This window comes from Equus caballus, chromosome 17, assembly GCF_041296265.1.
Source record: "Equus caballus isolate H_3958 breed thoroughbred chromosome 17, TB-T2T, whole genome shotgun sequence".
In the NCBI taxonomy this organism is placed as follows: domain Eukaryota; kingdom Metazoa; phylum Chordata; class Mammalia; order Perissodactyla; family Equidae; genus Equus; species Equus caballus.
In genome coordinates, this window is record NC_091700.1 from 47,518,280 (window position 1) to 47,541,618 (window position 23,339).

Here is a 23,339-nt window from a genome sequence, read left to right on the forward strand (position 1 = left end):
TTTTTAATTTCTGAAAAATGTTTGTCCCTTAAAAATTGTGAAACTCCTCAAAAGCCCAGCAGGCCCACTGCTCCCAGGGGACTTCAAAAGGTGGTACTACAAAGAACTTGGGCGAGGTGCTGCAGGCAAAGAAGACAGACACACGTAACAGGAGTTTGCAACAGGAGTCCCTCTGTTTTCTTGATAATTTTTCACTTTTGTTTTCTGTTTTAATTTTGTTTCTGAAATGCCCACCAGTCAGATAATGGACCCAGTAGGCTGATGCTCTATGCTCATTATCCTTTTTCTCATATTATCTGTTTAAACTTTATCTTTTATCCTTTCCATTGAAGTTTCTTTTTGATAATCACATTACTTTATTTGCAAATGTTATTTCTGTACTTTGCTTATTATCTTTTCATGCAGGCTTACTCTTATTTTTTGGCTGCAGTATCTTCTCAAATCTTTTTGAGAATACTAATTAGAATTTTTTGAAATTCTCTTTGTTCCTGAATCATTTCTGTTTGTTCCAGGGTTGGTTGTGTGGTTTTTGTGTCTGTCTGTCTCTTTCACGCTACAGGTTTCTTCTCATGTGACGTGATGCTTGGCAGTCTGTTTATATGTGAGAGTGAGGAGCTTGGTTTACTTTCCTCGTAAGCTGTGTGCGTTTGCTCACTGCTGAGTCCCGGTCTCCTCCACGGCTGAGTCTTTCTCCCATGCAGTGGCTCCTTGACTAGCAGGCTTCATTTTAAGGAGAGTTGGAGAGCCCATAAATACCAGAATCTGTTACACACAAAGAATTCCCTGGAACTCCCTTCACATTCTCTTTGCTCTTTTATGTTTATTCATTCACAGATGCTTTAGTGGAGTCTCTGGAGGAAGGAAAAATGAAAAGCAAACACACGTGGACCATGTCTGACATCTTGAACAAGAACCTGTTTCAGGGGCTTTTACCTTTAATCCAGTCCTTGAATGAGTTCTCGGTTGGCAGTGGTCCGGTGGGGGGGTGGGGGAAGAGTGTTACAGGTTATTCTGGCTGTCCAGAAGCCTAACAGAAAGGAAGAACAGAGGACAAATTTTACAAATGTCTGAGAGGAAGGAACGTGGGAACTTAAGGCAGCATATTTTGGAATAAAGATAGCTGCTTTAAGATGAAGAGGCAGATACACAGAAGGGTTTTAGGGAGGAGGAAAGGAAAGGTTGACACGAAGAGGCTGGAATGAGTAATAAAGATAGAGAAATGGTAAACTTTTTATCCATTCTATTTTGGCTTTTTGCCCTAGAAGAGAGAAGGAGGCAGGGAATTGATTAAAAAAAAAAAAAAAAAACAACTGGTGGTATGGAGGAGGGCAGGCCCAAGCTCAAACGGATGTGCAGAGAGTAAAAGAGTAGAGGCTGTTCTGATGGAGGGACGAGAAGGATATGGAGAGAGAACGGACGATGCAGTGGGAAGAACAGTTCTTCTTCTATAGTTAAAAAAACCGAAAAAAGGAAAGTGACACAAACACAAACAGGAAGAGAAAAAGACAAATGTCTCTACAAGGAGAAATTCAACATTTTTATAATAATAAATTTATATTTTAAGAGCTGTTGTGAAATATTTGGATAAATGAACTAGATGTAGAAAGTGAAAAACTAAAGATTGATTAGTTTGGAATTTAAGTAGCAAGATATTTTGAAGGTCTTTCTAAGTAGGGTTCACGAACCCCAAACTTGTTGAGCGGGAAGGAAGAAATGACACGTGTGTGATGTGATGTGGGTCATGCTGATCTGGTTGACAATCTGCTTGTTTACTCATTCAGGAAGAAGCATCTAACAACATTATAACATCTTCAACACATGGAAACTTTACACATCAGTGCAGAAAATGCTTCGGGATCACCAGACAGGGCAAGAAAATCACATTATTACAGAGTAGAGAAAGAGGCTTTCTTTTAGACTTTCATGTGCAGGGAGTAAAACCTTTAGTCTTAAAAAGTTCAAAAAATATGTGCGTATATAAATACACGCTTACACACATATAAAAATCTTGAATCTTTACAAGTTGTGGCTACAGAGACGTACCCCATGTTTATTTGATTCTATTTCAACCACGCAGGTGAACCTTCTTACTTTCTGAATAGAAATCAACTTATAAGACATTTCTTATATTCATTTTAAAAGTCTTTAACATCTTACTGGTATCAGAAAAATCCTAAATGTGTACATCTCTCAGATGATGTGGTTTTAAAAAGGTTCAAGGACTCAGCATCAAGGTGCACAACAGCTACCAAATTTTGGGCCCACCATGCTCTTACTTTCCTTTCACTTAACTACCCCAGAGTTTTAATTTCATTTTCTACCCATTCTTCAGCCTTAGGAGGTACAGGCCTTGTGAGGGAGATGATAATCCTCATTTATAATTCAGTGGCACCTTTCATTAGGCTGCTAAAAGTCATTGGTAGAGCTCCTACTGGCAGCATGTACATTTTCTAACATTTGCTATTTGCATTCCCTGGCACATTGGAATAAGGTATGTGTCCCACTTCACCGTGAGACTCTTGGAGGGATTGTTGGGTACGTTTGGAACCAGAAATAGAAACCAGTTCTCTAATTCTTGGCCCAGGGCTTTGCATTATGAAGCCCTACCTGTTTGAAGTGATCGCACCTGACATCTGCTAAGGGGTTTGGGAGTTTTTAAAGCACATTCCCATTTGACTCTGAACAAGGTACAAAGACTAAAAGTGAAGATAATGGAGAGCAAACTCCCTAAGTGTTTTCACAGTTTCAAAGAAGGTTGGGCCACTGGGTATCTTGCTGTTTTCCCTGGACAGAGACCTTAAGATAGGTAAGGAGAGGGGCTAGCCCCATAGCGTAGTGATTAAGTTCATGCCCTCCACTTTGGCGCCTGGGGTTCACATGTTTGGATCCCTGGCGCGGACCTAGCACCACTCATCAAGCCACACTGTGGCAGCATCCCACATAAAACAGAGGAAGACTGGCACAGATGTTAGCTCAGCGACAATCTTCCTCAAGCAAAAAGAGGAAGATTGGCAACAGATGTTAGTTCAGGGGCCAATTTTCCACACACACACACACATGCGAAAAAGGAGGGAGATAAGCTGCCTTCATGCCACCTGAGGAGTGCCAAGCTTCTGCACAAGAAAATGAGAACCCGGAACCAATAGAAGGAAAAGGTGGCTCCAGCTTGACTGTTTTCTGTACAACTTGGTGAAAGTCAGCCTGTTTGAACCTCAGGATCTAAATCTGGAGAATGGGTCCTGCCAACCTCAGTCAGGCTTTGTTGCGTTAAAATGAGGTCATATATGTGGACGCATTTTGAAAAGCTGTTGTACGAATGCAAACTGTGATTGCCACATTCCAGATGAAAATAATGAAAAAATATAGGGATTTAAGAGAAGACTCAGGATTTGCAAAGTCTGGACAAATCCAGGTCTCAGTTTCCTGATATTGGGGTGGCTTGCACCACCCCTTACAGCAGGAGGGCCCACTCTTCACAGTTTGCACATTATTTCACTTAGTGCTCACAACTCAGGAGTAGGTGCTTATCCTGGTTTCTCAGGTAAGGAATTGAGACCTAGAGATGTCTAGTGACTTGCTCAGGGTACAACATGTAGCTGGCAGAGTCAGAATTCCAGCTCACACCTGTCTGACCACAGCCCCTGTGTTCTCTCTGGTAGCCCACACATTTCTACAGTCTGCTCTGGAAGCGGTGTTTCAGAACCACGGTAACCGTGAGAGCAGAAGGCCAGGAAGCTCCACCTTTCTGTGCTTATTAATTGCTAGAACTATTATTGGCAAAAACCCATTGCCTGTTTTCTGACTGTGTCATAGCCTCTCATTTGGTCTTTACATGAGCAGAGTAAGAGCTAGCAAAAAGAAAACAACATACATGCAGCTTTTATTTATTAAGTTTGAACTGTGAAAATAAATCTCTTCACTTCTGGGAAGGGACAGAGAAGCCCTAATAAAATTTCACTATGGGAGGCTCCATCTCATCATTAGTTATCCTGCTCTGCCATTAATTAATTTGATTATCAAATGCATCCTCATTAGTAATCATCCCTTCTAAAAATAATGAGGCTAGCAGACGAATCGATGTAGGAGCCAGGGGTAGAAATAATGGTATTGCCCTGCAGACCATTAAAATCGTTTGGCGTCTGCCTTTTGCTGCTTCCTCAGCGACTGCAAGGGGAAACACTGAGTCTCCAGGAGACTCGCAGCCATTCCCAGGATGAAGGAACTCTGCTTTTCCCAGCAGTCAGCCACAGTCCTTGGATGACCTTTGAATGACCCTTCCCTCTACCACCTCTTTTGGAAATTGCCTCCTGACTTATAGGCCATATCACGTCAAGAGTACCAGATTTATAGTGAAATGAATCTTTCTTAAATGTTGTAAATCAAAATGGGCTTTTGCTGCAGACACATGCTGGCCTTTTACTCTGTTTGACCATTGTCGTCTCTCCCTCCAGCCATGGGCGCTAAAATGAGTCCTTGTGGTCTGGCCTTGACTTCATTTCTTTATAGTCTGCCAAAGCAGAGAAGCAGCCGCATCTACACTGAAGCCCTGACCCCGGATGGTGCACATTGCCGCCTGTATACAGCAGGTGTCACGCTCCCAGCCAGACTGATGTAATTATCCATCTCTGAAATTGGGCTGCAGTGGGGAGAGAATCGTGCTCCAGGGCTTTCTCCACACAGCTGCTTAGGAGAGGAAACATGAGGATTAGGAGGACCAGCCAATTTCCTTCTCATCAGAAATGAACGCTGTGGAGAGAAAGCAGGGAATGTGGTGGGAGCGAAAGAATACAACATGGAAACAAAGAAGAAAGGAGAAGAGTGAGTCTGAGGAAAAAAAATTCCTCTTTATCTGAGTAAGAGAATAAACAGAGAGGAAGAGAAACGTGGGTGGGAACTGAAATTTTTCTGGGTCTAAGTTTGTCATTTTAATTTTTGTTTTTTCCTTTTTACAAAAGAATATATGTTCAGTGCAGAAAACTTGAGAACACAAAAGAAGCATATCAAAGAAACAGAAACCATTTCTAGTGTCACCGCCCAGATATAGCTATTGTTACCGTTTACATATATCCTTTCCGTCTTTTTCTTTATGTACACATAAACAGTGTGGATCATTTTTAAATATTGACCAATGGAATGGCAAAACTGAGTCAGTTAAAGTTTCTGGAATTGTAACTAAAGTGTGGAATTGGGAATTCAGTTGCAAGATGTTAGATGGTTAGTTAAAGACTAGGTTTTCTCCTCTGTTTAACAAAGCACCCTGAATAGTCATCAAGGGAAACTTAAAGTTAGTGCTAATCTGGTCCTCACTATAGACCACCCATTTCCCTCAATTGATCATTGAAAAGACCCTGAAGTTCTTATCTTGATGCAACTTCCTCCCTTTGGTAATTAGCTCTCCCGTTTTTGTGCTTTCTGTTTCATCTCTATGTCTCTGTCCCTGCCCACCCCCCTCTCGCTCACACACACACACACACACCCCTCCTGCACACACACACCACACACATAGTAAATAGCCACAACAGCTTTATTTTCTGGAAGCACTGGGGAAGATAGAAAAGGAGAAAGTATATTTGAACTCTGGTTGTAGGTTTCCAAGGAAGCGGTGTAACAAGCAGTGCTTATAAATGAAAGAGGAGCAAAGTGACTTTTCAAAGCTTTATTATCATGTACTTTCTTCTTCCTTTTGTTCTCTTAATTTATTCTGTCCCCCCATGCATAGACATTCCATTTTTTATGTCCTCTTCCACCACCACCACCACTCCCTTAATTTATTTTAAGCCAGGTATCACTTATGCATTCCAATCAGAGGAGGTTCAGTGGCAAGCACGGGGACTCTTGTTCACAGTGTTAAAGATGCATATTTTCACCCATGATTTACATTTTATCCTGAGTAAGTCATTTCCCGAGCCAGTGCGTTACACATTTTTCAATCATTTAAAGACAGAGTGGCACTCCACAATTTTGTCCTTCACTAATTCTCCGTGCACCTTGTCTTCCTTTCTCCGGGGTTTATATTTCTTCCCTAGTGGTTTGTATTTCTTATCTTCAGTGCTACTCACAATTTATTTCACGAAGGTTTTGGTAATGACCTAACTGTAAAGTCCATAAAAAAGCTGTCATGCTGAGTGTCTCTTTACAATGTAATTTTTTCCCCAGTAATCCTCCTATTTATCATTTAGGGAGAAGGAAAAAAAAGGGGCCTTGTGATGTCATTTCGCCACTCTACATCTGATAATAAGAGCTCAGCTTGATTTCAGAGAATCGCCAGATCATTTAAGGAGCTCTCCCAGGTCTGCTGGGGTCCTGGTTGATTAGGCTGGTCGTTCCAGTCTGCTTTTCTTCTCAGCTGGCAATTGACTTGCTTGATTTTAAGTCCTCAATTTGCTGGCTATTTCTCATGTGAAGCCCATGCTTTGCTTTGGCTGCATGGTCCACTCACAGTAAAAAGCAAGGTGGAATGTGATGATAATGGGAATTCTGCTTAAGACATAACATTTGAACCGGATATGGGCTTGAATTTACCACCATTGTTACAGAAAGAGAACTGCAAAATACAGAGTGTTAGAACTAGGAGGGGCATTAGTGAGCCCTAATCCAGCCCACTTATTTCCTAGTTTTAATCAAACGGGTTAAGTCACTGAGTTCAGCTCCCTGCTCCAGTCTCACCTCGCGCTGCCCAGGGCTCCCATTCCCGGTCCCCGGGTCCCTCCTCTGCCTCCTCACACCTCCTTGCATTCTGAATCTATTCCTCTTACATTCGTTTATATCTATCTCCTATCCTCCTGAAAAATGACTTGAGACACAGAGGCTATGATTTCCCCCCCAACATATTAAATAAATGTTAGTTTCTTTTTTCTTCTGATATTGGAGTTGAAACTAATTCTGGCACCTAAGACCAGTCTTTTATGGCTAATTTAGTACTTCATCTCCAACACCTATCTGAAGGAAGGAAGCAAGAAAAGAATAAATTGTTGAGTCATCACACACGTTTATTCTCTGACACTCTAAACCAACTTCCCTGATTCTTCAACTCACTGTTTTCCCTACTCACCCCCAACTAAGTAATAATCTCATCTCACTGACAGAGTAAAACTAGCTTTCTGACAAGTCTTTGTTGAAGAGTAAGGATTGATCCGGTCTCTCTGTCTTTAGAGGTCACGAATGCTGAAGATCTGGGGAGCTTATGAGTCACTGCCCTCATCCAGGGCCACCACCGTGGCCCTGGGCTCTGAAAGAATGCCTGCAACTCGGGAAATAAGCCACAGTGTTTCCATTCGTGCTGAGTGTGTATAGGTGCAGCCACAACTGTTTCTGTTCAGACATCTCTCTCTAGTATCCAAATGCTTCAACAGCTTTAATGAGCCCTAGGAGGTGACATTTTTATTTGTACCACGCCCATCAAAGAACCAAGGCTTAGAAAGAGTAGATGAGAAGCCTCCAAACCAGGCAGTACAGGGCTTGAAATTTCTTCCTAATTGTTTTTCCTAATGTTGAAAGTGATATTATGTCACAAATGGAGACTTACAGGACTGTGGGGAACATGGTAACTCCATTTGTTAGTGAAAGACCCTAGAAGACGTCGGGGAATAAGGACATTTTTCTAAGCAGCTCTGCTGTTTCCTTCCTCTTGCTGATCCTGCCAATGTTTGTAGTTGATGAAGCATTTCCATAGAACTCAGCCCCTATGAGCTTGATCAGCAGGACAGAGAAAACTGTACGTTCCAATATGCCTGGAACATTTACAAAAATTAATCCCATAGTAAACCTTAAAGCAAATCTCAACAAATTTCAAAGGAGCGCTGTCATATTTTCTGACCACAACAAAATTGTTAGAAATCAATATCACAAAAGTAACTAAAATAAATCCTATATATTTGGAAATTTAAAAGCACGTGTCTAAAGCTACAGGTCCAAAAAGAAATCAGAATTGTAATTTTAAGATAATTAGAAGTAATTGATAATTAAAATACAGCATGTCAAAACTTGTGGGCTCTAGCTGAAATAAAACCTAGAGGAAAAATTAAAAATTTTAAGTGTATGTTTTAGGAAAACAGAAAACTGGAGACATGGGTAAGAATCCAACATCCAACTCTTATTAAAAAAGAATAAACACAAAGAAGGAAGGATAAATAAGCATAAGGATAGAAATTACTAAAATAGCAAACAGCTGTATAATAGAGATCAACAAAGCCAAATGCTATTTATTTGAAAGGACTAATAAAGTGGAAAGTCTTTGCAAGATTGATCACAAAAAAAAGAAATACCTAATAAACAATATTAAAAATTAAAATGAGGTACAACTACAGAGGTGACAGAGATCAAAGAGATATGAGAAAATCAGAAATAACTTTATGACAAATTTTTAAACTTGGACGATAGAAATTTTTTCCTATAGGAAAAAATACTGTATCAAAATTAAATCAGGAAGAAATAGAAAGCCTAAATGATATCATTAAAAAAATTAAATTGGTAGCTTAAAATCTTACATCAAAGCAACAGAACCAAAATAGCTTTACAGGTAAGTTCTACCAAATGTTCAAGGAAAATTCTGCCAATTTTTTACAAACTCATTCAGAGAATAGAAAAGAAGGAAACATGGCCCAACTAATTCATAAGGCTAGTATACTTGATAACAAAACTGAAGAAGGACAGTAAAAAGAGGGGGGGATTACAGGTCATTCTCACTTATGAACATAGATTTAAAATTCCTTTTAAAAACCCTAATTTAATCTTGTGTTTTATAAGCCACCATATTGGATTTATTCCAGGAATGCAAGGTTAGTTCAACATTACAAAAGTCTATTAATGTAATATATTCCATTAACAGGTTTAAACCAGAATAATAGTCATTTTAATAGCTACAGAATATCCATTCATGATTTAAAACTAAACAACAAATGAAAAATGAAGCTTTTAACAACTTGGAATAAAGGAGAACTTTCTTTTCTGGCTAAAGATTATCCACAGTGAACTCAGTGGCAAAACAGATCATTTTTTCAACCTTCCCAGAGTAATCCAGAGACAATCTTTCTTAATCCTGATATAATTACTCAGACTAGAATGTAACTGCTTTATATCACGATTTACATTTCAAATTGTCATCTGGAAGCGAAAAAGATTGCTGCACGAAATCTACTAGCAGACCCTAAAAATGCAGTTTATGAATTCTTTCCTTTTGAAAAATTAAAAGTCATCAGCTCTAACTTTGGTATTGCCCCCTATTTCTGGAATGCAAACTTAACTAGCTATCTGTCATGGATGATGATCTTTTCTGGGCCATCATTGTTAGGAGCTAGCCTTTCAGCTGACTTCAGCAAAACCTGTGTTTGAAATTTTCATTAAAAGGACCTGGGTAGACTTCCACATGTAATGTTAAAATGCATGCAATCGCTGATTTCCAGTGGAGGGGCTGCTGAGGCTGGAGGAACACATCATCACAGGGTAGATGGATATTGGTATTAAGTGTAAAGCCACAGCTCTAATTTCTCTTAATTTTTATACCTTGGGGAGCTTTTTTGCTGTTATCATTCATGGCCATGCTGACACCATTATTGTAAAGAGTCTGAGTAATTCAGCTCACTTCTTTAATGCTGCCTCTATTTAATGTTTCCGAAGCAGAGAAGATTGGTTTAAAATGGGAATTTTCTGTCTGCACTTTTGAGATCTAAGCAAAATGGGTGGTGATGTATTTTATTTTACCAGATAGATTTCAGCCCCAGGTATTAAGAACAGGTGGCACATTTCACAATGGCCATATTTGTTGATGTTTTCTGTTATTGTTGTTGCTACTGTTGTTGTTTTTCCTTGAAGACAGTCTGCAGTTCAGAGACAGGGCAAGCCTAAGATACTCCAGGGGCTCGGTACTGCCACAGGGACCTGTGAGGTGGCTAAAGCCCTTCAGGGAAACTGTTGGTATCTCACCTGTCTCCCCAGGTCTTGGCTCCGGAGTAGGGAACAGGTGAAACCTGGGGATCTCCCGGAGGTTCTAGTTACAATGAGACTCCTAAAACGTGAGGTTCCAGACCAGCCTAGATGTATTAAAATAACTGGGACACTTCAGGGGAATGAGTGGATTTCCTCTGCCTCACACTTCTTCTGTGCTAGGCAAATGTGCCCACTTATTTGCAAAGCTTGTTCCAGAGCCGCCAAAAGATTCCGAGTGCAAAGTTCAGGGGCTTTTCTTCTCCCCCTGCCCTTACATGTCTGAGTCGCCTCATCACAAAAATGTTAACTTGTGTTAACAAAGAAAAATCGGGGATACTGTAATCATTGAATTAGCGGCACGGAAGTTCTACAATTAATCAGGAGTTAAGTATCATAGGTGATGAAGGTCACAGTAGAGAAGGTTTTCCATTCTTAGACAGCTGTGGCGCATGGAGAGAGAAAACTTTCAGCTATGTTTTCTCTCTTCATTTATCTGCAGAACATGTTAGATCATTACAACTTTCTCACCATTAGGATTCAGCTAAAAGCTCTCAAGACCCCAACACATATTCTTCTCCCATAATCATTAAGTCAAAAGCTGCTTCCCTAAACTGCAGTCAAGGAGGTCAGCGATGGTGGTAACATCTGGTTTAATGAGGCTAGAAGGAGCATGGTTTGACTCTCCAGGGGCTAAACTGAACGAGGCCCAGATCGCTTTGCATAAGCCACCTCCAAAGATGGCCACAGGATTTTGGTCAAAAGTCACCTATACAGGGTTTTCTAGCTATAAGCTCCAGTCAGGACTGGGTTATAAACCCTGCAAAGAAGGACAAATCTCTATTGGCCTTTGAGGCACAGTGCAAGACCCAGCTGTTCAATCAGGTTCTTGTTTGAAGTAAATGGGCCAACCTGGCTGGAAAGCATGTTAATATTTTAAATTTCTACATTAACAGCTGTACATGTGCCCAGAGGCTGGGGTGATGACCACCTCATATAATTGCAAAAACAACAGTAAGAATAAATAAATCCCAGCAAATTGGATTATCATTTGCGGTGGAATTGCCGGCAAAGGCAACAGAGAGAATATCACTGATATATATTCCCACTTCAGCAAGGCATTTGACACCCTCTCTTGTGAATTGCATGAATGGTGTTAATTCAAGTTGGCTGGCCCTGTGCTTTGAAAATTGGCTGAAGGAGGGCAACCAGCACAGCTTGGGTAGGGCTGAGCAGCAGACCTTTCTCTCTGAATATTAATCTCCGCTGCTACCTGCTCACATAAGTTAAAAGTTACTCGACCTTGCCTGGTCTTAGTCTCTCTGTTTTTGCAAAGAGGATAATGACAGCACTTTCATGTAACTTGGTGCCCTTCACCATTCAAGCAGCCTCACATACGTAGTGGATGTTCTTTAGTCTCACAATATCCCACTGGTGAGTACTGTTATCTTTATTTAACATACGAAGAAAGTGAAAAACAGGAAGCTGAGACAACCCTGCAAATTACACTATAAACAGAAGAAATCATCCGAAGAAGAAAAAATAGGTTTTAGAGGCTTCCAAACCACTTTTGCATCTGCTTTCCCCGTGTTCAGTATTCAATAAATTAATTGATGTATTGCTTTGCAAATGATAAATTATTCCTTATGAGACAGTTGTGAGGGAAAAGAGGAAAGAGCAGTACAGTGGCTTGTTCAAGGTCACACAGTAAGTCAGCGATAGGACTAACCATGCTAACCCTTGAAATGCTAACCAGTGGCTGACTTTTTGCCTCTCTGCCGATGCCTGGCTATATGTCTTTCCATTAGAATGTTGCCTTATCAGGATATAGTGCATCATAACTAGTAACTCCACTAAATTATACAAATGCCAAAAAGTATATCTTTTACTCAAGTCCCTCCCAGGCAGATATTCAAGTAAAGAAAATGTTCTCTGAAACCGTGTCTGATGAAACAGTTCTCCTCCCCCAACCCAGGAGGCCAAGGTCATGATCTCCGTCTCCTGCCCAGACGTTGGGCCGCCTGCCAGTGGCGTGCCTAGTGTAATTGGACTCTCAGAGAGGATCCTTTTTTAAACATCCTTCTTCTCTAAATGACAAAATTATTTTCAGTAATAATCATGAAATGAAACGAATAGTAATAATGGCCAAGGAAGAAATGCAGACAAGGACATTTTTCTTATATTGAATTTCACGTATAATTACGCCTGTAAAAAAAAAAATTAAAAATAGTACAATGAAAGGAAATAAATCACAACTATCTATTCAATAGTTTTTCTAAATCCCTCTAACAGTTTGAACTTTGATCCTTTGGTTGTAGTTAATACAGTATGTAAATAATTGTCCAGTAAATAAGTGAATTTTAATAAAGCCAAACGCAAAGATACAATTCAGGCAACTACTAATTGCACCACTGATGTAACATTTTCTTGATTTGTCCTAGTTTTAAAGCAAACAATTAATTTAAAAAGAATACATTTCAATTTTTGAAATATTAAAATTCAGTAAAAATATTTCACATGTAAACTAAAATTTACACTTACCAACCAAAAATAATATAACTCATGGTTCTCACAGCGTTTCCCTGTTTGTTTCAAGTTTGAAACATGAAACTTCTTTAAGATGTCCTGTGGAGTGAATTGAAGTTGCTCAAGGTCTAGTTCTTGTCTTTGCAGTAACTGTGCTGTCGTCATCTCAAACCTACTGTAGAAATGTAGCAATGTATGCAGTGCTACAGGCTTGGAGACGCTGGGTCTAAAGGAAACTCGATTGATTCTAAATCCAAACAAATGTGTGTCGCTGAGTCCTTGCGTGGGGTTGGGGGATGAGGAAGAGTTGGGAGTGGGAGCAGACTACGAAACGCATTTTCCAAACTAGTTTCCACATAGAATATGTTTGTTGAAGGATAAGTCATGAAAATGTGCTGATTTGAAAATGACATATACATTATTTAAGCTGAACTGTAATAGCAACAATTGTTTAGATTTTAGGTCAACAAAGGGTTTTTATCAGGAAGGAGTATTTTGCCACTGATTTTGTTTAGAATTGCTGGTGCACAGTGATGATAAATGGATGGACCTTTTGTTAGTTTTATTATTATTAAATTTTGTACAATGGCACCTGCTTATTCCCTATACCGACAGACAGACCCCAGGGCCCTGCCCTGGGTACCCCACCACTGCCTGCAGACCTGGGTCCCCAAATCTGCATCTCAGTGGTTCCCTGGGTTTCCCAACCCCTCTGGGTCGTTCTTGAAGTCTTACAATTATCGCTCCTGCTTCTGTTTGGAAATTTTGCATGGCTCCCAGAATTTGTGGATTTTTCCCTTTCTCTACAGCAGGGGAAATCCCAATGTTAGGGGCCAGCCCAGGGGAACCTGGGAACATTCCAGCTCCAAGTGCCTGCTCTTTGGGGTTGCACTTTTCTCCCCCCACCCAGAGAGTCCAGAACCCCTGCCCTCCCCTCACCCGCACCCGAGAGATCTTGCTCAGATGTATGCACGCCGTGTGTGTCCTTTGGTCAGGCCCTTACTCGTACATTCAGAAAAAGGAATCCTTGCCAGAGCACACTGCCCTGGGAGGGTGGCAGGATGCCTTGTGTCTCAGGCACCCCCTTGAGGACCCAGACCTTTGAAAACACTTCTGCTTTCTCACCAGTCTCCCAGCGCTGACCCAGGCTCCCAGAGGATCGATAGACATGACCCCAGGGTTCCTGGTCATGACCTCTGAGTGGGCAAGTCCAGCCAGGCCCGCGGGCTGTTTGGCTCTGGAGAACATTAGGATCTTAACAGCAGGGTCAGGGAACAGGGCCACGCTCCAGGCGTCTCTTGGCTGTAAATGAAGTCTGATCCCATCACGAGGAAGAGATTGCCTTTCTGCCTAGCAATGAGAATGGCATTTAAAATTCAATATCAGAAAAGATATTGACGAGATTAAGGGCCTGAAGGAATTGATTTATGAGGAGAGACCCAAGGAATTAAATATGTATAGCCTAGTGTAATGGGATATTAGGCTCAGAGCACAATTTCATTTCTGTGATCCAGTGTTCCTGTTATCAGTCATCTGAATGGTGGAGTTCTCTCCGAGAGATGTTTCTCCCCCAGGGGTCACCATGCTGGAGGCTGAGAAGGAGGCACCAGGATTGATAAATGGGGCCACAGGCTGGGTTGCCCTCGTACCTTGCCGTAAACTAAAGTGCAGTATCATCCCCAAGTGGAAGCAGATGACATTTTAAACTAGAATAGATCTTGAGTAGTCTTACCACCTCATGTGACAAGAAAATTCAAGCTAGTTCAATTCCATCTTTTTTTCCCCAAGGAGAAAATTGAATGTTGTAGGTACCAGGTGGAAAATGACTGTCCTTCCCCTGAGCCGGGCTTCTCTCCTTTGTCAGGAATACTGTTAGATGACTGCCTTTAGGCAAAGCCTGACTCTTAGGTTTTGATAATAGGCATTTGACTTTTTACATCTCAAACTGTCCTTAACAATCAGGGAGTGGCTCAGGATTCACAGTGTTAGATATAAAGCAGGCACAGGTAGATTTCATCATCAGCAGGACCTAAAGCTGACCTTCCTAAGTGGTTCTGAAGTCAGTGAGAACCAAACAGGACTGAGGAGGGGGAGGGTCTGGAGATTACTGGGGAGAAAAGAAGCAGCAGGAAACTGCTTGGGTAGCGGGATCTCACCAAGGGGGAGGGGGTAATGGATGCATCCTCTTACCTTACAGCAGGACAAGGTGTTGAGGATCTAGCAGAGCTTACCACAGATGAGCTCAGATCGCAGGCTGAGATATATGGAGAAATCAGGTCGGAGACAAGATGCACAGACAGGGCATTGCCACGCAGACTAAATATTAAAACAGCTGCTGGCGCTGGTCCATCCAGACACAGTCATACCCACCATGGCCTTTGGTGGAAAATTCTCTTTGAAAGTCCCTGGACCTCATTTCCTTAGGGAATATTCTGCTGGCCTTAAAAGTATATCCCTCTGAGTAGGGCATCTGATTTATAGCAAAGTTACAGAGGTGGGGTAACATTTATTAAAACCGAATCAAAAGAGCAAAAACACATTCAATTTAAATTGATGACACTCCATGGGTTCAGATATTTCCAGATTTTATGCATGAATATTCAGTGGCTCCTTTCTAATAAGTAGAACAAGTTCTGATTCAAAATGGATCCCCTGAGCCATTTAAACTGATCCCCAAAAGTCTCCTAGGGAAACCACACTGGTTGTAGCCATTATGAGAGTATTTTGTGCTTCCCTAAATTAATCGTAGTATGTATATTAGCATACTTGTGACCCAGCATCTTAAGGACAGTGTCTCTTTCCTCCAAATCTGTATTATCTGGTCCAGCACTGTGCACATAGTAGATCAGTGTTGATTGAAGGAATGAATGAATTATCGATTGATTGATTGAATAATCAATATTAGCAGATTGTTTTAAAAGAACTGAACATAGAGCCAAGCACTGGGAAATCCTGAAACAAGGGGAAGAGGGATGGAGAAAAAATGTGTGTGTGTGTGTGTGCACGCGAGTGTGTGTGTATGTAGGTGTCAGTCACTGTCAGTATATATCTACCTGGTGTCATCAGTTTACCTGACTCACCTCCAAACTAAATTTAGAAAGAGTACACCTTGTCTACCGTGGAAGACGCAGAATCAGTTCTGTTTAGGGGTCCTCTCAATTTTATGCTAACAACCACCTCCATCCCCCAGCGGCCCACCAGTCCTGCCGAAGATTCCCGAGTTATCACAGTTCTGTGAGTGTCAGCATATATTGAGATGTTGCTGGTTTATTTCATACCGAGTATTTGTGCTATAGCCTGTGAGTTTCATGGACTCTAACCTTATATAATCTGTTAGCTATATAAAAACTTCACCTTGGTAACAAAAATATAAAATTTAAGAAAAGAAGGCAAGGAAGGGGTTACAGTTTTTAAAGGAAAGTTAAATCCATCACACCACTCACAGAAGTATACACAAAAGCATGTCTCCAACAGCCTAGCTCTTAAGTGGAAATGGTGAATGCCTGGGTGGAAGTCATTGCTAGGAGGATTTTAAGTTTGGCATGTCCTGATTTTCACTTCAAATTGACAGTGCAGCGTGGTTGCCAGGGTGGAAACCACAGTTTGAAGCAGGAAAATTGAGTTGTGCCAGTGGTGGGTCTCTCCCAAAGAGTGTAGGCTTGGATACATGACTTAACCTCCGTGTGCCCACGATTCGCTCATCTGTAAAAATAAAAATGTGACCTCACTTATTCTGGGGCTCCAAATAACATTTGTAATGCTCTTTGAATTTGCCAGAGAGAAAGACCTATTACACACTGAAGTCTGCATCCCCAAACAGCAATACAAATGATCCTATTAAATCAGTGGCCTGGAAATATCAAGATGTGTCAGGTACGGCATTTATTTACCTGTTATTGTCCGCCAGAGTGTTTGCACTTGATTGGCATATGGATAATTGTCTAATTGGAACATACTCAGTTGTAACCACCAAAAAATGTAATAGTGCATCTGTTTAATGCCACACTCTCCAATGTTAAATTAAAATTATGCTGCAGTCAGCCAATCCAACCGAGAGAGATGCTCCTGATTAAGTTCTAGCTGCCCGTGAACTTCTATAATTGAAGCACTTCGGTACTTAAAAATTCAAACTAGAAAGCATATTATACAGTCTCATAAATTTCAAGTGAGAAAGGACCAGAAAACTTATACCATCTAGTTGTGGACTATTTCGTTGTTTTTATAGGACATCTAGTCAAATGAAGAATAGTAGTTTTGAATCACTGCTGTTTTGAGTACATAAATATTAGATTCACGAGTTTATGCTTTGTAAACAAAAGAAAGTGTTGATTCTGAAGAATGCAGAAAACAGTCTCGGGGTGTTGATTTAATTTTTCCTCTAGTTGTGGTTTTGTTCTTTTTTGTGATGGAATATGGGGAAGAAATTACATAATTATAAATTCACTGATTGGATTTCCTTAGCCTTTTAAGAAATATTCCTCTTTAGATTAAAAAGGATGTGTGAAACTGCCAGAGTAATGAATCAAAATGTCTTAAGTGGGCCTGCTGTTTTCCTGTGAAAGCTTCATATATCCCTATGTCTAGAACATTAAATTACCTAGTGATAGATCCTCAGGTGGTTTTTGTTATTGTGGGTTTTTGGGTTTTGTTTGTGCTTGTGTGGCTTTTTGTTTTTTTGCTAGATCGTTGTTTAATCCCATAGAGGCGGGGAAACCAGAGCAAGCATTCATTCATCTCTTCACTCATTCATTGATTCAGCACCTACTGTGTGTTAGAGATAACCTAATTATTGACCTTACTATTGGTGGATGTAGTCTAGTTGGGGAGATATCTGTGAAGTGTACTATACTGTATCAAGTCCTTTGAAACATAGAAATTAGAACAACTACCTTTGCTTGAGTTGTTGGAGGAGGTCTCTACTGAGGAACACCCCAAGGCCGCTACATCTCGTTGTGCAGACTCTGCCCTGGACAAGTGCACCAGGCCACATGGGTGAGTGGGAAGGAAATCAAGCCCCGACTCCACTGCCTAGTCCCTAGTGAGAAGTTGTGTCTCCCTGGAGGATCAGGCCTTTTGCTAGTGTATAAAGTCATCATGTGGGTTGGTGTTGGCCTGAAAGCATTCTTTAAGTTGGCTTAAAAAATGAGTAGGAGGGCCGGTCCTGATGGTCTAGTGGTTGAAGTTTGGCACTCTCACTGCTTTGGCAGCCCGCGTTCGTTTCCCAGTTTCGGAATCACACCGCCCGTCTGTCAGTTGTCATGCTATGGTGGTGGCTCACGTAGAGGAACTAGAAGGACTTACAGCTAGGATATACAACCATGCACTGGGGCTTTGGGGAGAAAAAAAAGAGGAAGATTGGCAGCAGATGTTAGCTCAGAGCAAATCCTTCCCTACAACAAAAAAAAAAATTATCTTCCTAAAAAGTCACTATATATATATATAAATAGGAATCTTCCAGGCAGAATTCTGGGTAATGAACTTGTCATAGTCATGAAAGAACCTGGAATGTCTGGGGAAGGGCAAGAAGGTCAGTGGTTTGGATTTTCTCCAGTAGAGGTTGGGAAACCAACAGTATTTTTTAAGCATGGCAGCACTTTAATTCTTAGATGGTCAGTTCTCTCAGAAGTGTGGGGTGAATGACAGGGGGAACAAGCAGATTCAGAAGAGAGGAAATGGTTGCCTTAACCCTGACAGTGAAGATGCATGGAAAGAAGGCAGAAGAATAGGCAGACAGGTTGTGAGGGTGATGAAAGGGCAGAGGTTAACTTCAAGGTTTTAACTCTGGAAACCAGGGAAATAGATTTAGGTGTATGGAGGGGGAGGGGTGATAACATGCACAGTTTGAAACACTGCAAGTTAAGCGTCTAGTGGGTAGTAAGAATGAGGCAGAGGCTGTAAAGTCAGCTTTGTAAAGCATAAGCACGTGTGATGTGTGGTTGACGCCATGGGTGTGAATAGGATCACCTGGAGAGAGCATGTAGGGAGAAGAACCTGGCATATTGGTTGGCAATTAGAAAAGCACTGGTGACTTTAGTGAGAACAGTGTGAGTGGGGGACTGTAGATGGAAGTCAAGCTGTGGGAGCACGAGGGTTAAAGAAGCATTAACGGAGATAGTGGTTTTCATCCCCAGTTGCACATTGGAATTATCTGTGAAGGTTTTTAAAATGATATCGTTGCCTAGATATTCTGAGTTAATTGGTGGTCTTTGGGGCCCAGGAATCAGTATTTTTTTGAAAAGTTCCCCAGATTTAAGAACCACTACCCTTGCATATGAGATGCTTAAAGTCGTAGGGAGTCGAGAAGTACAAATTTTTTATGGGATGAAGAATCTTTATATTATTAGACTGACAAATACTAGAAAGCTGGAAATGCTAAGTTTTAGGGTGGATGTGGGGCACAGTAACTCCTGTATACCAGGTGTGGATGCGTAACTGGTACAGCCATTCTGTAGAGCAGCTTTAGCAAATTAACTCCTAAGGCAATGCCCTGTGAGCCAGCAGTTCCACTGCTAGATGCATATGCCAGGGAAATTTTCCCACAGGTCCATTAGGGAACATGCACTAGCATGTTCCATTGCAGCCCAGCATCAGGTGAGGAGAATTGGAGATAATCTGAGTAGCCTTCACTGGGAGAGTGGATTAGGTATAATTGGGGGGATACACCCCACAGAATATTATGCAGCCGTCAGAAACAATAGATTAGATGTATACATATTAACATGGATGGATCTTAAAAACATAATGCTCAGTAAAAACGTAGTAAACAAGAAATATGACAATATCACTTACATAAAAGTACATATTACAAAACAACAACAATATGTATTTTGGGAAAACACACTCAAATAAGATAGAAACCGTTGAAAGTGGTTGCATACTTATGAGAAAAGAAAGAAGTGGGGATGAAAGAGAAGACATTTTATTTTAAAAGTATGATTCCAGGGAAAAATGGGTTAGGCTGGAAGCTTAAATGAGAAGTGAAGTCAAGGGAAGGGTATATGTGTGTGTGTTAAGAGAAGGAAAAAGTGTTATAAATGTGTAGATGAAATGGCAGACTCCCATGGAGTTCTAACTTTCCCTCTTATTTATTCAGTGGCGATAATAACAACTGAGAGTTGTGTCCAAGTGCTACTCCTGTCTTTATCTTTTTCCTAACCTTACTAAAATTCATTTGTTTTTTTTCTCATTTCTAAAGCAATGTGTAGGCCTTACAGACAAACCAGAAAAATCACAAGCAAAACTAAAAGAAAGATCCATTAACCCACTTACCCACAGACAAAATCCAGATCCTTTTCTAAGAATATGTTGCAAAATTCAATGAAAGTTTTTCATAAGCTGAACTTCTTATGCAAGGAACAGTATATCCTGAGCTTCTTCTATGTCCAGAGACATTTGTGCAACTTCATTTTTAATGGCTGCATAGTGTTCCATTGTACAGATGCACCATCATTAATGTAGCCAACCCCCTCCTGCTGGACATCAGTTGTCTCTAAATTTTGCTACCTCAAGTGCTGTGGTGAGCACACTTAAGCTACCTATCTTTGAAGACAAACTCCTGTCCTTCATCTGGCTTATTTTTAAAGGAGGTTTAAGGATTGGATTTGAAATTATCTAATGAGGTAAAAAATTTACTCAGCGTCATTGAACTCAGAGCACCAGGTGCCCTCAGGACTGTTCCTGGTCCAGTCATGAATGAGAATGAAGGAACAGGGTCATTCCCCACTGTTTGGAAAGAGGCATTTTAGGTGCTTGTCACTGTTCCAAAGTATAGTATGGGCTCCCTGGTTTCTGTACCTTAGTCAGTTGATGCACAATGAAATCACTAAGGTTAAGGGAGCCAAGGTGGAATGCATCACCTCATATGTGAGTATGACTTGGGCAGGTGGTGAAACAGGAGGCACTGAGGTTTTAGAAAATTGCACGTAAGTCACCATTTATGCTAGGGAACCAGAAAAGTTTCTTTTTTTTTGGATGCACATCATAATGTAATTCGAATTCTGTGTAGATTCCATCTTGTTCACCACTCAAAAACTAATCATAGTCCATCTCCTCACATGTGAGCCTATTCACCCCTTTTACCCTCCCCCGCTTCCCCCGTGGTAACCACCGATCCATTCTCCGTTGCTATGTGTTTGTTTGTCTTGTTTTTATCTTTTACTTGTGAGTGAGATCATACGGTATTTGACTTTCTCCCTCCGACTTATTTCACTCAGCATAATACCCTCAAGGTCCATCCATGTTGTCACAAATGGCTGGATTTCATCATTTCTTATGGCTGAGTAGTAGTCCATTGTGTATAAATACCACATCTTCTTTATCCATTCTTCCTTTGATGGGCACCTAGGTTGCTTCCAAGTCTTGGATATTGTGAATAATGCTGCAGTGAACATAGGGGTGCAAGAATCTTTATGCCTTTGCATTTTCAAGTTCTTTGGATAAATACCCAGGAGTGGGATAGCTGGATCATATGGTAGATCTATTCTTAATTTTCTGAGGACACTCCATACTGCTTTCCATAGTGGCTGCACCAGTTTGCACTCCCACCACTAGTGTACAAGGCTTCCCATCTCTCCATGTCCACTCCAACATTTGTTGTTTCCTGTCTTGTTAATTATAGCCATTCTGACCGGAGTGAGGTGACACCTCATTGTAGTTTTGATTTGCATTTCCCTGATAGCTAACGATGTTGAGCATCTTTTTATATACCTGTTGGCCATCTGTATATTGAGAAGGTTCTTAAATTTATATCCAGGGCCAGAGTAGGGAACAGAACAAGCAAGCCCAAGGGAAGCACAGGGTGTTTTTCTGAGTACTCCCTACCCTCCAACATACCCTAAAACTCGTGGTTTTGAAGATTTAATTTAATCCTGCCAGTTGGTAGGTTTAAGCATCAGAAATCTAGTGCCAGTGTCTCTTTAGGCCTGGGTAGTTAAGAACTGGCCAGGCAGCTCTGCAGTCAGTTTGTCAAGGCCCTGGAGAAGCAGCCTCGATGCTGGAGACAGTACCCTCGTGGCAGGCGTGCACAGACATTTTCATATCACTAGAGCAGTATTGCTTATGCACGGTGGCAGAGGAAATGCACTTCTGTGTTTTCAAACCAGTCCTTTGTGGTCAAGAAGCTTTGAAGACGCATAGCTGTCTCCAGGCCTTTTCTGAAGTTTTGAATGCGTTCTCCAGCCTGTGTATAGAGTAACATATAAGCATGTTCCAAATAATGAGTGCTGGGCAGCACAGTGCTTTTGGCAGATCAGGTAAGCCCCTCCCTGAGTTACAGTTGATAGGGTGAGGAAAGCTCAAGGCTTACCGAAATCCCTTCAGTGGCCCTGCTTCAAAACAGCAGTGTGTAGGCCATAGCTTAGTGTTTTGACAGCTTATATCAGCAGTTTTCTCGGCTGATATATTGATTGCAGTTCGACCCTCAGTCCTGCTGATCTAATAAAACATCACCGTCATAACAGAGAAAGTAAAAGGATCTTCTGTGGTCCCAGCCACTTGGTGAAGTAGCTTGGCAGAGCTACAGAAGGCTAGCTCTACTGTCAGATGTAAAATGAAGTAACCTTGGACAAGCGGACTATTTATAATTTTTTTTATCATTTAATTTCTTTATCAATATGTTTTGGCTTATTAACACTGTTCTACATATTTTTACAACTCTGTGTTTTTTCAAAGGAATATAATGGTACCTTCACAAATACTAAAACAGTTTTGTGGCATCATTATCACAAACAGCCTAATAATGTGGCATTAACAATACTCGTTATGCTCACTGCGGGGGAAATAACACACAAAAAAGTGAACTGAAGTCTGGATTATGCTTTAAGACATAAAAATCCTCTCAGCGTGTTTTTGAATGGGGCATTTTGAATATCTGACAATCACCTGGCCTTCAGTCCTACTTATCCAAAATGAACTTTAATTTCACAGCAATTGCTGAGCATCCAGGAGGAGTTAAACAACAAAAAGTCAGAACTGGAGCAAGCCAAGGAGGAGCAGTCCCACACGCAGGCATTACTTAAAGTCCTCCAAGAACAGGTGAGTGACACAGCAGCTCTGATCACCAGTCGGTTCCGACGCTGACGCACCTCTCTCGTGCCTGGCACGCGCACACGTTGCTGAAGTTCATCTGCAGCACGATCAGCCTGTGCCCTGCCCAACCTCCTAGCAGCTTTGCTATGTGGAATTTACACTCTCATTCCCAGCACCTCTGTTCTGACTCTTGTTCCTGTTTAGACCTGACCCCAAGCCCCGCCAGGAATGTGTGAAAGTTTCTTCCCGAAGACAAATGAATTTTGATACCCAGTTCTAAAATATTGGTAATGCAGATATATTAGATATATTTCGAAGCAAGCAGCTACTTTCCTCTTAAGTCTAATAGTGAGGAAAATGGGTTTAGCATAACCCATGGTACTCCTGCAGACACAGGAATAGAAAGACTGGTTCATAGCAACATTAAACAAATACCTTCGCCTTGCATCAGGCCACTTATCTAACCACGGCGAGCAACAAACCTTGTGTATGAAGTTTGTAAATCTGATCGTTTTATCCTGGCTTTCTTCGATACTTAAATGCGGCTTGACACTGATAAGTGGATTTGGAAGTATTGTCTTACGGTGGGGTGAGACAGACTGCTGGCAGCAGAGTGAAATCTAAGCCTGGTATCCACAGGGAAGGCTCTTGAAATGCTTTCCTATTTCTGGCCTTCACACACTGCCAATGACATCATCAGTGGTAATTGGGAGGAAAAAAATCACACATAGTAACCCTAACCCTTGGTGGGTAATCAAATTTAGGTTGTTTTAAATTTTTCACTCACAGCAGTTTATGAGAAGATTATTTGTACAATATAAATAACTTCGAAAGTGATCTTTTTAAAAACATGAAGTTAAGAGAGT

At 41.1% G+C, this 23,339-nt stretch overlaps 1 protein-coding gene across 34 annotated transcripts in view; it reads left to right on the forward strand.

The window, feature by feature from the left end:
* Window positions 1–23,339, forward strand: part of ENOX1 (ecto-NOX disulfide-thiol exchanger 1) — a 536,733-nt gene that overhangs the window by 456,046 nt on the left and 57,348 nt on the right. For all 34 annotated transcript variants that reach the window (XM_070239807.1, XM_023621638.2, XM_023621635.2 and 31 more), the window contains one exon: window positions 22,372–22,479. In XM_070239807.1, the coding sequence (XP_070095908.1) occupies window positions 22,372–22,479 (108 nt within the window). The remainder of the gene's footprint in view (window positions 1–22,371; window positions 22,480–23,339) is intronic.